Source organism: Cyprinodon tularosa, unplaced genomic scaffold (genome assembly GCF_016077235.1).
Source record: "Cyprinodon tularosa strain WSP-4 unplaced genomic scaffold, ASM1607723v1 ctg159, whole genome shotgun sequence".
In the NCBI taxonomy this organism is placed as follows: Eukaryota; Metazoa; Chordata; class Actinopteri; order Cyprinodontiformes; family Cyprinodontidae; genus Cyprinodon; species Cyprinodon tularosa.
Window position 1 is genome coordinate 639,707 of NW_024038427.1, and position 15,655 is coordinate 655,361.

Genomic DNA, 15,655 nt, shown 5'->3' on the forward strand with positions numbered 1-15,655 from the left:
AAATATAAGTGGTTATATGAAGAAATTAATTATAATAAAAATGTCCTTCCTGGAAAAAAATTAAAAATTAATAGATAACTGCTTACATTTTGAGATCAAAAGGTTGTTCAATAACTAAATTGGTTTTTAAACGAACATCTGGCATTTAAAATAGTATTTTAAAAATGCTTCTTTAAACTTTTAAAAAGATGCATGCATGTGGCAATTTGGGCTATAAATGCTGAAGGATGAATAGGGACAAAGACATTTAATCATAAAGAGGATTCAAACTTTTTTTTTTTTTTTTAGGAATAATCTACAATGAAATGCAATACTCTTTCTAAGACAACAAATCTCTTAGGTGTATAGGGAATTGCTGGATTTAGGAATTTAGTATTTGTAAATAGAAATAATAAGACCACTTATTAAATCATGATGGACATCCTCAAGATGCTTATAGTGGATTTTAATAGAACATATAAAGGAGGTCAACCCCAATTTATCTGACATCAGCTTTACTGATCCTTGAGGTGTGCATTTTTTTTTTTGGCGGTTCTAGACAGGGGCCAATAGGGGACAGTGTCTCTGCAGAACTTGTCCTGGCCCCTGTATGGGGGTCGCCACCCCTACCATTGTTTTCCCTCTAATACAGATGGTGGCAGCAGTAATACTCTCAAGTGATATATTCAAAACATTTACATTTTTTGTGGTTAATGATGCACATTAATATACTAAGATAAAAAATAAGTACAGAGCTTAATAGATACTTAATACATAAATAATCAATTTATGTTGATATTAGTGCTTGTAAATATAAGTTTTATGTAGAAAGTTTATTAATAAAAGTAGGTAAGTAATGACAATGGAAAAGATTTATGCCCCAGAACTCAAAACTGAAAGAGTTTTATCAACTACACCTTTTATCTAGAAATTACGGATGTTTAAATATATGCGTCTATTTGTTAGCAAAGGCTGTAGGAAAGTATAGTTTGTTTTTATTTAGAAAATATGGATGTTTTGCTTGTTAATTTTCCTGTTGGAACAGTGCAGATTGACCCTGAGGTTCTGATGCCTGTATACTTTCGGCCACCCCTCAGTATACATCAGTTATTGCCTGGCCACTCTTATATATAATATCTGGCTATGCCTCTGCCCCTGTACTGAAAACACAGGCTGTGTCCCAATGTCCGCCCTAATCACTATATAGGGCACTATATGTTGGTCACACCATTTTAAAGGAGTCTCGGAAAGTCTAGACTTAAGAGGATGAAAAAGTAGGGGACTTGAAATTTTCCACAATGCACCTTAAAAAGTAGTCATTCATGGTCACTAGACGAGCAGATATATCCCAGAATGCTTTGCGCTGAGAGCTCTCCTCACAAGGCATTATGATTTGCTGTCACAGCGGCTTGCTTTTGCCATAGGCTGTCGCTACTCATCAGCGGCGACTAATAACAAAGATGCTGCAGACACCGCGCAGTGAAGGAGGAGTTACGTGACCAACGGGGAGTAAAGAAGTAATCAACTGAGTTCACTATAAAGTCCACTGTATAGCCCCCGCTGTATATAGTGAATGAGGGATCTAGGGGTTAGGGTGGACATTTGGAAATAGCCTTACACTAAAAAAATTGAAATATTTTTCAGTAATGTTTTTTTTTTTTCAAATAAGGTGTATTTTGATATTTGATATTTAAAAATCAAAATACTTATACCTTTGGTAGATCATAATAATGGATTGCTTAAAGGGGCAAATATGCTTATTTGAAGAAAATATTATTTTTTTAAATCAGCTTTTATAGTTTAATACTAGATAATAATAATAATAAATCCAATTTGTACCGCACTTTTCATTAACAAAAATCTCAAAGTGCTACACAGTGCAAATAAAATCAAAGATAAAAATCAACATAATAAAAATCATGTGGAGGCAGAATAGGCTTGCTTAAATAAAAAAGTCTTCAAGCCTCTTTTAAAATCAGTCAGTGGTTGTGGAGCTCTCAGATGATCTGGGAGAGAGTTCCAGAGATAAATGAATTATGATGATATATGCAGACAGAAGAAATCGTAACTGATTTGTTCCTGGGAAAATTTTCAATTTCACCTTTTAACAATTATTTAGTAAATGCAGTTAATTATAAGCTTCAGTCACAAGATAGGATCTCAGTTTTTATCTGTTAGATCAGGAATCTGCAACCGTGCTCTTTCCATGTTTGTTTTTTCTGCTTGTATGTTATTCTTTTACTCTGAGCCCCCATAAAAAAAATTGCCCCCTCCTGTAAAATTAGTCTAGAAACAGCATGACCTTCATGATGTTATTGAATATTTCTCATATTTTTGTGGTGAATAATTTGCAGACGGTCCCTCTTGCATTTGTGGACCAGCCAGCCCTGCATGGGGAGAGTTGGTAGCAGAGAAGTGTCATTTTTGTAGACAGGAGTGGAGAAACCATAAGATATTTTTTATGGCATTTTCCAAAGAGAAACATTTCTAATTCTGACTACATTTAGATAGGGGCCAGGGGTGGCCATGGCCACACTAAGCGAATCATTGACCACCCCTACCACTTTTTCCCTCTAATACACAGTGGTAACAGTAGTACTCTCAAGTGGAATATTTTAATTTTTCATATATTAACATTTAGACACTGTGGTTAATTATGCACATAATTATACTGAAATTAAAGATAAGTACATAATTCATGCTCTTTTCAGAACTAGATTTTGTGTTATATGGAGTAAAGAGAAAATGACGTGTCTCTACAAGTCATCTAGGAGTCTTTAGTGAAATCATAGATAAATAACTATTTAATAAAAACTTATTAAATAATCAATTCATGTAGATATTTTTACATGTAAATATAATTTTTTGCAGAATGATTATTGATAAAAATAAGTAATGACAATGGAAAAGATGTTTGCCCCAGAACTTAAATCTGAAAGAATTGTATCCACTATGCGTCTATTTGTCAGCAAAGGCTGTAGGAAAAAAGGATAGTTTGTCTTTATTTAGAAAATATGGATGTTTTGCTCGTTAATAATTGTTGGAACAGTGTAGATTGAGTTCTGGTGCCTATCCTACGGAAGAGGATTAGGGCCGCTGAATTTTTAAATTTTATTTCAGTATAATATGGGAGAAAAAATATTGTGAGAAAAAAGTAATAATTGTGAGAAAAAGTCAGAATTGTTAGAAAAATGTCAGAATTCTGGGAAAAAAGTCAGAATTCTGAGATTAAAGTCAGAATTCAGACTTTTTTCCCATATTATACTAAAATAAAATTTTAAAATCAGTTAACTTGTTTTATTTTTTCAGTGGCCCTAATCCTCTTATGTACTATCCACTTTCGGCCACCCTTATAAAAAATTTCTGGCTACGCCTCTGCATTTTAGCCTAATTTACACTTACAAACAACAACAAAAAACGGTTAGGCCTTTCCTTTTTAAGCAGTGCAACTGGATTCAGTCGTATGAGGCAGAAGTTCACTACGGTTTGGTGCTGAGAGCCTTAACACCCCCCCCCCCCCCCCCCCCCCCCCCCCCCCTCTCTATCGCAGCTCTCTGGCTCCTGCGCGTCCCTGCGCCATTGGGAGCGCGCAGGACCAGTCCCTCCATCCTGCCGCGGAGCCGGGGAGCGTGGAGCCGCGCAGAGCGCACACTGACAGAGAGCCACAGAAGATGGACGGAGTGGGATCGTTCGGAGCGGGCAGAACCGGGACCACCGTGGACCCGATCACGTTCGCTAAACAGCCTCAGACTATCCTGAGAATTCTCTCCTGGGTGAGATTCATTTGTGCTGCATTTTTCCTCCTCCCGTTAATGTGTCCATGCGTGTATTTGCGTGGATCCCGTGACTTGCACCCCCAACGCTGTAAATGTAGACAGTGGAAATAGGAAGGCTGATTAGCTGGGTGTGTGTGGAAACAGGAAAATAGAAAAAAAAGGCGAATTGCTGTGTATATTGAACAGATGTGGTGCAGGGTGTTACCAGGGCCTGCTGTTTGGCTGAATCCATCTATATCTGCTGCACTACAGATGTTTTCCGGGCTCCAAAGTGACCTTATTGCTACTAATCTCAGGTTACACATGCTTTTAAACACACCGCAGATTAAGGGAATCACAAACCTAATTATCCAGCAAATTAGCCCATTTTCTTAAACAAAATGTGTTTTTTCCCCCTACGTAGCCTATAATATGCTCACAGCGTAATATAAAAATCCTTCTATATTTTTTGAAGTGATTTTATTTCCAGCTGATGGTTTTACTGATTTACCCTACACGGTTGTCGTTCGTCATCTCACCTGTGATTGGCCCGCCACCATCATTACGCACGCGGGGCCACGGAGATGCGTCGTGATCTGACGTTCGGGTTCCACGGAGCAGCTCCTCTTTTGCAGGGAAATGGTTTCTGAAACATGCATCTTAAGTGCATGCAGTGCTCACACCACAATACAGCTTCTGGTTGTATGGGTGACTTGCTTTGTGTGCGTCTGTTTCCCTCACTAATGGATTTTTGCACAGCAGCAGTATCTGGAGATACAGTGATTCCAGAGCCACAACAAGGCAGACCTGGCCCCTAGGAAAAATTAGACTCCAGTTGTAGGTTTGCAGACTCACCATAGGGACATGTCCCCACCAAAATTTTGGCCCGACGTACTTGTCCCTACTAATAATTCTATGTGAACAACATCTTTATGATTTACAATATAGTGTTGTTGCAGCAGTCGCTTCTTTTCTCACAACTTGTATATTGAAGTCAATATTTTAAATGCTCAGTGACAGTTCCTCTTATAGTTCCCGCGCCCATGTAAATACAATAAATCTATTTGCAGTCCTTTGAATATGTTATTTTGCTTTGTTTTACAATAAAGTGTCCTGTCTGCTAATGTAGCAATAATTGTCTTGATGAAAAATAGAGCCCACCAGATTTTACTTTCACAAGTGGAGCAGTAGGGCTATTGCCATAGTGTTCCGCTTGATTCATGCATATAAATTGCTTTATTATAATTATGCTGGGAGTTTTACAAATTATATGGACACTGCAATGTAAGTAGAACAGAAGAGGAAAAACAGAAAAAAGGAGAAGAGATGAAATGAAAGAGAGATAATGCTCAAACGTTTTCAGTCTGCTTCATCACCTGCAAAGAGATATAAAAAGAACAGCACAACCGAAAGACATGGTACGAGACATACAAAAAAGTAACACCTAGATACTATCCCTGAAGTAGTATTATTTAATCTGACATGTACTCTGTGTTACCTGAAGATAAGAATATGGTCTTTCTGTATGGAGTGAATCTCTGAGTACGTGGAACCAAGCATATCAAATAAAAAAAAAAATAAGAAGGGGTTTACCTCTGCACACATCTATTTCTTCAAAAGAAAACACCGGATAAGTACACATACAACAGACATATTTGGTTAAAAAGTCACGTATTTACCTTCCATCATAGACATTGGTAAGCTCAAATGTAACCCTTTTCAAAGTGTTAAGTTGTCCCAATTTTACATTATTCCAAGCCACTGATGCTTCAAACATTGATAAACAGCATCTTGTGTGTGTAATGCTTATAAGATTTGTATAAATGTAGCAAAAAATGCTGTTTTCTCTTTAAACTAAATGCGCCCTGATGCTCACGTCAAGCATTAAAAAAAAAATAGGAGCATGCATAATACGTAGGACCAGTGGCATCAGACCAATTCAACTTAAGACCAATAGAGTCCTACCAAAGTTGAGATCAAATCTATGCCCTTGACTTCTGGAACCCTCTTTCAGTTGCCTTCATTATGTGTTTATTACAGCTTGTTTTAGAGCTAACATGTGAGCAAACAATATTTTTGCAGATAATCAATGGCAACTTTAAATTGAGGTCTGCATTGGTGGTTTTTCTGAGCTGTCATAACCTACTTCATGTTTTCAGATAGGTTCTGTTTAATCAACGCCTTAAATCTTCTCTGGATGAGACATTTGAAGCAGAATTGAATCATTGCTTAATTACAAAAAAAAACTAAAAAGAATTTTATATAAGAATTTTATTTGCATCTGAATGCAAAGTGACAGATGTTGCAATCGACCCCGGACAGTTAAATTGTTTAGGTATCTTTAAATCAGTTGTGACCAATATAAAACATTTTATAGTTTATGTGATAATTCTTATCATTATAATATGCATAACTGTTTTGATTAAAATATGACAAAGCAATTTTAAAGGGTTATTCATTTGCTTTGATCAGATGACAGTTATGAGTAGGCCTTACATGCAGAAGTGAAAGATTCAAATTGATTTGAAACTCACAGTTTCATAAAGGCACGGGCCCAGACACAGACAAAGCTGTTCCTCCTCTAACATGATGCACTTTGTTATATTTCTGTAAAAAAAAAAAAAAATAGAACAAATATTAAAAATACCGTCTTTGTGGTCTGTTTCTTAATAATGAAGACAGAAGCAACCGCTGTCCCTCCTTCCTGTTAAGCTCAATTTGCTAAATATAAACTTATCATCTGTTTAAACTATGTAGGTTTGGGATAAATTCCCCCTAAAACATGACCACAATAAAGTAAAAAATAACCCTTTGCAAAAACTTTCATACCCTAAAAACTGTTGTTGTTGTTGTTGTTTTTTTTATAACCAATAAATCCCGTAGCAAATCTAGAATCTGCTTGCTATTCCTCTGCAGTGGTGGCCATCCTATTAAGCATGTGCAGTATGGGTAGCATTACTCTAGCTTGTTTCATATTGGAGAAAAATTCCATGTTGTGGCCATCCACTGTTGCAATTTCCCCAATGTTTCCTCATTAAAAGCAGAACCAATTGTTATTTTATATAGAACCATGTCGGTTAGATTATTTGTACTACCTTTTGGCATATACTTGGGTTTAACATTAAAATGCAAGGAACATGAAATCATGAGAAGAATCATGTCAGGAGACAAATTAAGGGTGTGTGATTTGACAGAAAAATGTATTATGATATAAGCCAGTTGATATCAATGATTATTTATGTATTTTTTGTTGTTGTTGCTGTTTTTTTACCTGTTTGAAATAAGGACTAGGGTAAAGGGGAGAATTTAAATGACAACCCCGATCTTATTTTAATATAACATTTAAAAAATAGATCAGCCCACCACCAAGCTGAGGTTCCGGCTAAATCCTTTACTTTGCCTACATCCCCCAGCATAACGTGCAGTTCTGGATTAGAGTTCAGTATAAATATACAAATGATTTTCATAAGGTATTTATTGCAATATATATTGTTATTGTTTTATTGCCCCGCCCCAGGACAAAGACCAGCATTCTTTTGACTAAATCGTAAATTAACATTTTCACAAGATTCATTTGCAAAAAGATTCCCATTTAAAAATGCTTACAAACTGTTTAGGAAACTGACTTGGCATTGAAAAGAGAGGATACTGCTGTTAAGGTAGTACGGTAATTTGAAACCCCTGTTGAGAAATTTGAGAAAATCCGTTAAATGATGCAGCTTTATGATGCTAAAAGCCATTTCATTTCACTGATTCAACCAAAGCTCTTGAGCATCTATCTGCTCAGATTACGCCCACTCATGTGATTAGGGCAGAATGTGGGGTCTGACATTATCCCATTGTGTGTCCTTTCGTCATCATATGACCCAGACCCCTAGTATGAGTGCATTCTTCTCTGTGTTGGTGCATCACATGGTCTTATTATTCTGAACAGTGTTAGTCAGCTGATCAATGTCAGATTTAAGGTTCTGAACACAGAGAAGAGGCCAAACACGAACTGGGTGAAGAAATAGGTGCATCTGGGGAAAAAACGGGGGGGGGGAAAAATGATCAAGAACAGAAAAACCTTGCGGCTTTAGCAAAAGAAATCACTTTTGTTTTGGCATTTTGTATGCAGGGCGGTTTAATTCTGTAGATTAGTTGAAGCACCTATATCTTTAATCAGAAAAAGCCGATGTAGACAGGGCAGTGTGATTTTAATGATCCTTGAATTAAGTTTTGTTGCTCAAAGACAAAACCAAAAGGACAAACTTGATTACCATCGAAATACATATATTTTATTGCAACAATTTAGATTTAGACCTAGACTTAGACAAACTATTGTTATTTTGTATGCAAATTGTATATCAAATGAAATTTCAAATCTTACAGCTTTCCGAGACTGAATTTGCATTGATCAAAATGTAAACAGTGTAGGAGAGACATGGTGGAAAAGGCATTGATGTGGAAGGTTTAAAGTAGTGCAAAAATAAATAAATATATATGGTGCAAAATGTGGTAGAAACGCTGAGTTGAATTATATTTTGTATATTCACCATGTAATGCAAGTGCAATGTTTTCAGTGTGATGCAGAGTCTCGATTTGTGACTTGATTAGAGTTTTCAGCAGTTCAACAGTCTTATGGCAGTGGGGGAAAAGCTGTTACAGAACCTCCTGGTCCTACATCAAATGCTACGAAGCCTCTTCTCAGAGGGCAGCAGGGAGAACAATCCCATGTTTAAATTGTCCATCTGCTCTTTTCTGGCACACAGATATTTTCGCTGGTGGTTTTCGCCTCTATCGTGAACGAGGGTTATGTTAACCTGGGCAGTGAACGCCTCCACTGTGTCTTCAATAAGAATGCAGACGCCTGCAACTACGGCGTGTTCGTGGGCCTGGTGGGCCTGCTGGCATGTTTTTTCTTCTTCCTGCTCGATTACAAGTTCTCTTCCATCAGCTCTGTCAAAGATAGGAAGAAGGCTGTGATGCTGGAGATTGGCTTCTCAGGTGAGAAGAGATCCAGGAAAATGTTGCAGTCTTCCATAAGGTATTTAGAGAACACGGCAAACATGTGGAGAATGTAATCTGTGAAGAGTGGAATGCACCATTATCGTGGTGATGCAATTCACAAAAACAAACATACAACCAGAGCTGCGATCAAATCATTTCAGTCAAATCAGATCCATGTCGAAATGGCCCAGTTAAAGTTCAAATCTGTATCCAGTTGAGAATCTCTTGCAAGAGAGGCTGTACATCCAATCACATTGAGCTAGATTCAGCTAATTAACAAAGAAGAATGGACAAAAAATGCAAAGGTTGTACCTCTAGAGAGCAGCTGTAATTTCATCAAAAGGGGCCTAACTGTAAGCATTGTTGTTATGATGTTTATGAGTAAAAAGTCTGAGAAACATGTATAATTTTTCAGTTTAACAATTTGGCACTAGTTTGGTCTGCAACATGAAGTTAGATCAGTATGTATTTAGGTTAGTAGTGAGAAAAATAAAAACGTTAAAGTGATATTTTATTAAAAAAAAAAAAAAAGTGAAGCAATATTCAGAGTGAATGAGAAGTGATGAAACCACCTGAACTGAAAGTGAGTTTCTAAAACATCAAGAGTGCAGTCTTGGTTTGGGCATTTTTTTAAGGTGTTTGTTTCATAAGGTGAAATGAAACAATTATCTGGTAACAACTATTAGAAAAATGATACTGTTTTTTTCTAAAAGAATTATTCATAATATAGGGAAGTATGATATGAGAAATCATCAGCCACAGGTTGTTACTGTGCCAGTATCAAATGAGTTTCCTAGGAAATAAGCACTTGTTGGGTTTTCTGGTGTCTTGCAGGTTTTTGGACCTTTCTGTACTTTGTAAGTTTCTGCTTCCTGGCCAATCAGTGGTCTCGGACCAAAGGTGATGATCTGCCTCTCAACCAGGGGGCTGATGCAGCACGAGCAGCAATCGCCTTCTCCTTCTTCTCCATAATCACTTGGGTAAGGCTAAATATATCACTGGAGATAATAGATGCTGTGTCTGTGATTTGTAGCAGTAACGATTTCCTGTAGGTCAGTGGAACAGACCTTTACTCTTCTTGAGCATCTGAGGTGGTCATGGTTGTGCAGTTGTCAGGTCCACGTGTCCTTTGTGTATCTGGAGTTGTCTTACTACCGTGTCCCTTGATGCATTATGTCTGGGCTGGGACAGAACTGTGGATTATCTTGGTTGCTTTTAAATACTACCAAGTCCTCGTAGAAACAAAGCAAGACCTGTTTTGATTTTATAAGCACAAGACTGTGATTGTTACCAACGTCTGTATGATTCGGGAGCTGCTCCTAGTTTGGGTGTTGATGGAGGGTATCTCAATCTTGGCAAGGAGGGTGCCTTTGCAGATGAAGTGGTTCTGTAGTTTTTCTGTTTACACATAATTTACAGTGAGAGTAGTTTTTTCAAAAAGTTGTTTGCAATCTGTGGATCACAGTGTTCTTTACAACCCAAATGTCCATAGATTTTAATGTTTACAAACCACTTCCAGTAGGAACTCTTGTTTATCCATGCTGCACTTGTCAGAGCTCAGAACAGATGACCCAGTATTCAGGCAAACAGACTGTCAGATCTCTCAAAAAAGGCATTTATTTAAAACAACAGATCTGCAGTGAACAGCAGAGGCATCTTAGGCTGGAATCCTTGCAGGGGGAGAATACAGATTAGTGACCATGTCGATCTGGCAGAAGTAGATTATCAATGTGTGAGTCACTAACCTGGTCCTCAAATTCAGTCCATGCCCAGAGGACGAGGTTGGTTCTAGCCGTTACACTGCCAACAAGATGCGGCGGGTGCTGCCCAGAGAGTCCCAGACGCTGTAGTCTCAGAGACCGGAGAACAAACCGGAGATCAGAACCGAGCAGGCGAATGAAGGCAGGATAATCCAGAGGACAGAGCCAAAGACGGTGTCGAGAATGTGCTCAAGATTCAGAACCAGGAGATCACAGGTCCGAAGAGGTTCCCGAGAGACATAAGGAGACAGATCAGAATGGGGACAGGCAGACTCAGAGGTCAAAGGCAGAACGGGTCAGGATCAGGCAATCAGTAACTCTAAGGTAGGCTAGAGAAACTCTCACAACAGGCTCAAGAATAATCTGGCACCGATGACTGGTTAAAGGGCTGGTTAAATAGAGGCAAGAGCAGATGGATCCGATGAACTGTAATGAGAAACTGGGTGGAGGTGAATGGAATGAGCAATCAAGCCAGTCATCAGCGCCAAGTTCATGACAGCACTGTCCTCATCTTTACAGATTTTCAAAGGTGCTCGGTGTGGAAAATCTGAGCAGGATTAAAGCTGTGCAGAAGGGTTTTGATGAGATAATGACGTAATTTGGCCATGAGGTGCCATACAGACCTAATGCAAGCCATTTTCATTCCCATTGTCTATCACACTTATCCCTGCTGGGGTTGTGAGGGGTGCAGGTGCCTATTTCCAGCTGTCAATGGGTGAGAGGCGGGGTACTCCCTGGACAGGTTGCCAGTCTACTGCAGAGCAACACAGAAACAAACAGGACAAACAGCCATTCTCGCACACACTCACAGCTAAGGAATATTAAGAGAAGCCAATTAACCTAACAGTCATGTTTTTGGGCTGTGGGAGGAAGCCGTGGTACCCGGAGGGAACCCACGCATGCACGCGCAAGCATCAAGCCTAAAAAAGTTGTAGAGATGAAAAGAAGAGCACCATCACCTGGAGGGAGCAAAGGAAGTGTTAATGCACACTGAAAGTAATACACTGAGCTGGTGTACGTGTGGGGGACCTCTGTTTGAGATGGTCAAGTTGGATGCAAAAATTCATAATAGCTTCAACCACATGACATCACATGACATAGTTGACACACTTCTCTCTCAACTAAAACATACAAAAAAATGAAAAGAGGATGAAAGCGACAGTTGGTTAAGAGTTGTTTGAGCAACAGAAAATTATTTGAACCGTTTCTTGTGTCTGATAATCAGTCTTGTACATCAGCTTTAGGGAGTTTTGTAGTCATTTCCTCTTGGTGGAGCAGCTTTATCTCAGCAGTGTTGGGTGGAAACATTTTGGCAGTTGGTATTTCATACCAGAGCTCTGCTCTGGATATGAAGCAGGATGTTTTATACCTAACATCCAACTGACTGAAAACATCGACTCCAATATCAGATTCATAGCTACTGACAGAGGGTTTTAATCACTACACCCAACAACATCGGATTTTGGGGGGGGCGGTTTTTACTTGAGCAAACTGTCAATGTATAGAGAAATAATGACAATAAACAAAGTCAACTTTTTCCCAGTTAATAACCCTTCCATGGATTAAAACAGTCGAGTCCAAACTCTTTGCTATGAGGTACAAAATTTTAAACCTAAAGGCACATGCAGACAAAAAAAACATATAAAATTAATGTTGTTTTTCCTATTTTTTTATTGTTAATGATAAACTTCATTAGCCTATTGTGATGCAGCCTGTCTGATTGTTTATTGTTCTGGCATTAAGCAAAGCAGAAGTCCTTTTGGTAACCCTATGAGCTAAAATAAGAATGCATTTAATGTCAGCCGGTTTAAAAGAAAAGATCATATTTTTTCTACAGCTTTAATGTTCTAGTTTTAGCTGCAAAGAGACAACAATCTTTTAAGCTACCAGGTTAAAGCTAATTTATTAGTATTAGCTATGCTAACCAATATGCAATGTTTTGATTAACTCTACTGTTCTCCTTTTGTATTATTTACAAGATTTTATCAAAACAAAGCAATATTCAATCATTTGTCTTTGGCAAATTATTAACATACATATAAACAAAAATACCAAGGAAAAAGGATAACAAACAGTAACCAGTGGGCAGAATCACATAAATATATTAAATAAAGTGCACAAATTAATTGTTTTATCAGCTTTTTTGTTATGGGAATGAGAAATGTTCACAATGTGTTATTCAGACTCTTTTGTAAATCCAAAAGGGGCAATATGAGTTATTTTAGATTTGTTATGAATTATTAGGTTGATTATATAAAATTATTTTTGTGTTTTCTATTTATAGCATGAATACCAAATAATACAGAGTTCCAACTTAAACATAAAACAGATAGAATCTTTCTTTGAATATAATGAGTTACATCTTTTAAGAAGGTGACTCTGCTGTTCTCTCTGTTGCCCCCTGTAGGCCGGCTTAACCGTGCGTGCGGTCCAGAAGTACCTTCTGGGAACAGACATGACCCTGTTCACCACTGAGCACATGGACGGCGGCGCACCAACCCAGCCGTACCCGTCCAATTCACCAGGAGGCGCCCCAACCGACACCACAGAGCCCTACCAGAGCCCGCCGTTCACCGAAAACAACACAGCCCCTACATACCAGGTTCCTATTTACTAGGACAGACAGATGTGTTGATGGAAGAGACGCAGATAAAAGAAAATTGTTTTCTTGTGATTTCTGTTTCAAGTAAAGTTGTTCATGAGTCGACCCGGGAAACAGTTTTCAATAGCTGTTTAGAATAAAGTCGTCCGGCCTCTGCTTCTTTGTTTCCTCCTCTCGTTTCCTGCCCCTCCTGAACATTCCAGCTTTATCTGCCTTTTTTTCTAGACCTGCAGAAAGGATATTCCTCCTGCATCGGCGCAGATAAATCAAAATCAAAACTAGAGGAGGAAAAGTGAAAGAGGGAGGTTCCTTTTGAAGTGTTCAAAAATCATTTTGTTCTGAACAAATTCCACCACAGTGGTTTTAAACAACAGTGAGCAGTGCAGGGAGTGTTCTCTTATAGCACTTTGGTCTTAATTCTTTTCATTCATTCAGGTGTCGGTTTTCTTGCCAAAACTGGGAATGATCTTGTTTTCATTCATTAGCAGCATAGATAACTCCTCCTGTGTTCCCAGTTGGTGATCATTTGCATTGAATCTGTATGTTTCCAAACGTAGAGATCAAATAAGTGCCATATTCTTACCGTGTGTCTGAGGACGTTACCGAGTTCGGTCGGTTTTCCACATGCTGTACACAACTGCAATGTTTTATGACAGAGTGCAATATTTCATATTCTTGTGTACTGTAGGCAGGCAGGCAGGCACTGTACTAAAGTAAAGACGTTATAATCAGAGCAGGTTGACTCCAGGGTCTGTCTCAAATGACACATTTCTTAAAATCACTCTCATTCAAATACTGTATTGATCAAATTGAAGAGATTATTTCCACCATTGAAGACTTTCTAGGAGTTTTCATAGAGAGAAACACCATCATTCGCATTGGTGAACAATTATTACTTAGTTTATGAATGCGCCGTTATAATTCTCACTCTACCCAAGCCAATTGAATGAGGCCTCTTGCAGAATATCCTTTAGGGGCTCCTCAGATATTTTTCTTCTTTTTGTTTCCTTTTCCATTTTGCACTTATTGTGGAGAAAAGTACCAAGCTAAGGGGAGTGTTGAGCAGTGCGCTTGTTCTCTGAGAAGGTTTCATCTACCCGGTTACATCCCCACTGCCTGTACTCTGGGTCCCTGAGCAAGACCCTAACTCCACACTGTTCCCCAGGTGCCGCACAATGGCAGCCCACTGCTCCCTAAGAGGATGGGTTAAATGCAGAGGTAAATTTCTCTAGTGAGAGATTAATAAAGTTCAATTATTATTATCAAATGAAAAATGTTAGTGATATTTGTAACATTTGGTGCTTTCCTTGACCATTCACAATCACATCAGTGGCTTCAAATTATTCATTGTAGAATTTTGATAAAAAGTTTTTTTTAAGCATTACATTTTTTAATTTCCCTGGTAGATTTAATTTTATTTTAGTTGTTGAAGCAGTTTAGATTTTTCACTTTACATCTACTCTAGTGAAGAGAAATAGAGAAGCAGTGGAAAGCAAAAATGATAAAACATCTGATAATTTTTGGTGACCATGAAACATGTAAACACTGTTTTCCAAATGTCTCTTCTATTTAAAAATGAAGTGATGTATATCCTCTAAAGTTTATGTGAAAAACCCTGTACTTTATGTTAAAAACTCAAAAGCTGTACCAACTTGGTTGGATAAACCTTTGAAGTAATACTTTGATGAAGCATCATTATTTTCAACTTAAGTATTTAGACTACTGATTAATATGGAATAAACTTTTCTGTAAGAATCTGTAGAATCTTTGCTCATTGACACCCCTTAGTTGAAGTCCTGGTTTACAAAGGTTACAGAGGAAGGACAGGATTATACAAAAGTACCAATCAGGAGATGAGTTAGATTTAAAATATAAAACTGTGAATGTAGTCCCTAATAGCTGGAAGATATATGTCACAACAGTATATATTTTTTTTCAAAATGGTTGAAAAGAAATCATATTATTGTTGTAGACTGTCAATTGGCCACTTCTCTAAAGAACCACCTATAATTACTGGTTTGCTCTGATTGTGGTCTTGTGACCACAGTCTCCTTTATTCTTTGTTTCTAAACTAAAGGATGGATTGTAAGATCCACGGCATCTTTTTTTCTTAAGGAAAAAAGGGCCGTATTTAAAGGCCCTTTGGAGAAACCGTATCATGGTCTGACGAAACCAAACCTTTTTACACACCAAGTTGGTGGTGGTTGCATCATGGTTTAAGTGGTTTCTTGCTGAGCCCCCTTACAGTTTACAAGAAACTTTTTGTGCCCCCCGTCATGCTCAACGTTTTTAACAGCTGATCAAATGCAGGTCCACTGCAATATATTTCATATTGCAAAAAGATAACCTGCAATCTCATTTAAATAAAAAAACTACCACTCCAAAAGCGTAGCTATTTTAAGTTCAGCTGTTTATTTAACAGTGTAACACAATTCAACATTGCAATAAAACAAAGTTTAAATACATCTATAAATGGATGATTTAATCAGTTTGTTTCTACTGCTTTACCTGCATGAAATTACACCCGGTCACCCTATAGGAGGCACCACCCCTCCAACATTTCTCGAGGT

At 38.0% G+C, this 15,655-nt stretch overlaps 1 protein-coding gene across 1 annotated transcript; it reads left to right on the forward strand.

The window, feature by feature from the left end:
* The first annotated feature begins 3,552 nt into the window (after positions 1–3,552).
* Positions 3,553–14,486, forward strand: syngr3a (synaptogyrin 3a). Its single transcript, XM_038280322.1, has 4 exons — positions 3,553–3,752; positions 8,486–8,720; positions 9,558–9,703; positions 12,891–14,486. The coding sequence occupies exons 1-4, from the start codon at positions 3,651–3,653 to the stop codon at positions 13,098–13,100; spliced, it is 693 nt and encodes a 230-aa protein (XP_038136250.1). The 5' UTR covers positions 3,553–3,650; the 3' UTR covers positions 13,101–14,486.
* Positions 14,487–15,655: the final 1,169 nt, after the last annotated feature.

Coding starts and splice junctions, on each gene's coding strand:
- syngr3a (XM_038280322.1), top strand. CDS start 3,651: ATGGACGGAGTGGGATCGTTCGGAGCGGGCAGAACCGGGACCACCGTG. Junction 8,721..9,557: donor GCTGGAGATTGGCTTCTCAG/GTGAGAAGAGAT, acceptor GGTGTCTTGCAG/GTTTTTGGACCTTTCTGTAC. Junction 9,704..12,890: donor TCTTCTCCATAATCACTTGG/GTAAGGCTAAAT, acceptor TGCCCCCTGTAG/GCCGGCTTAACCGTGCGTGC.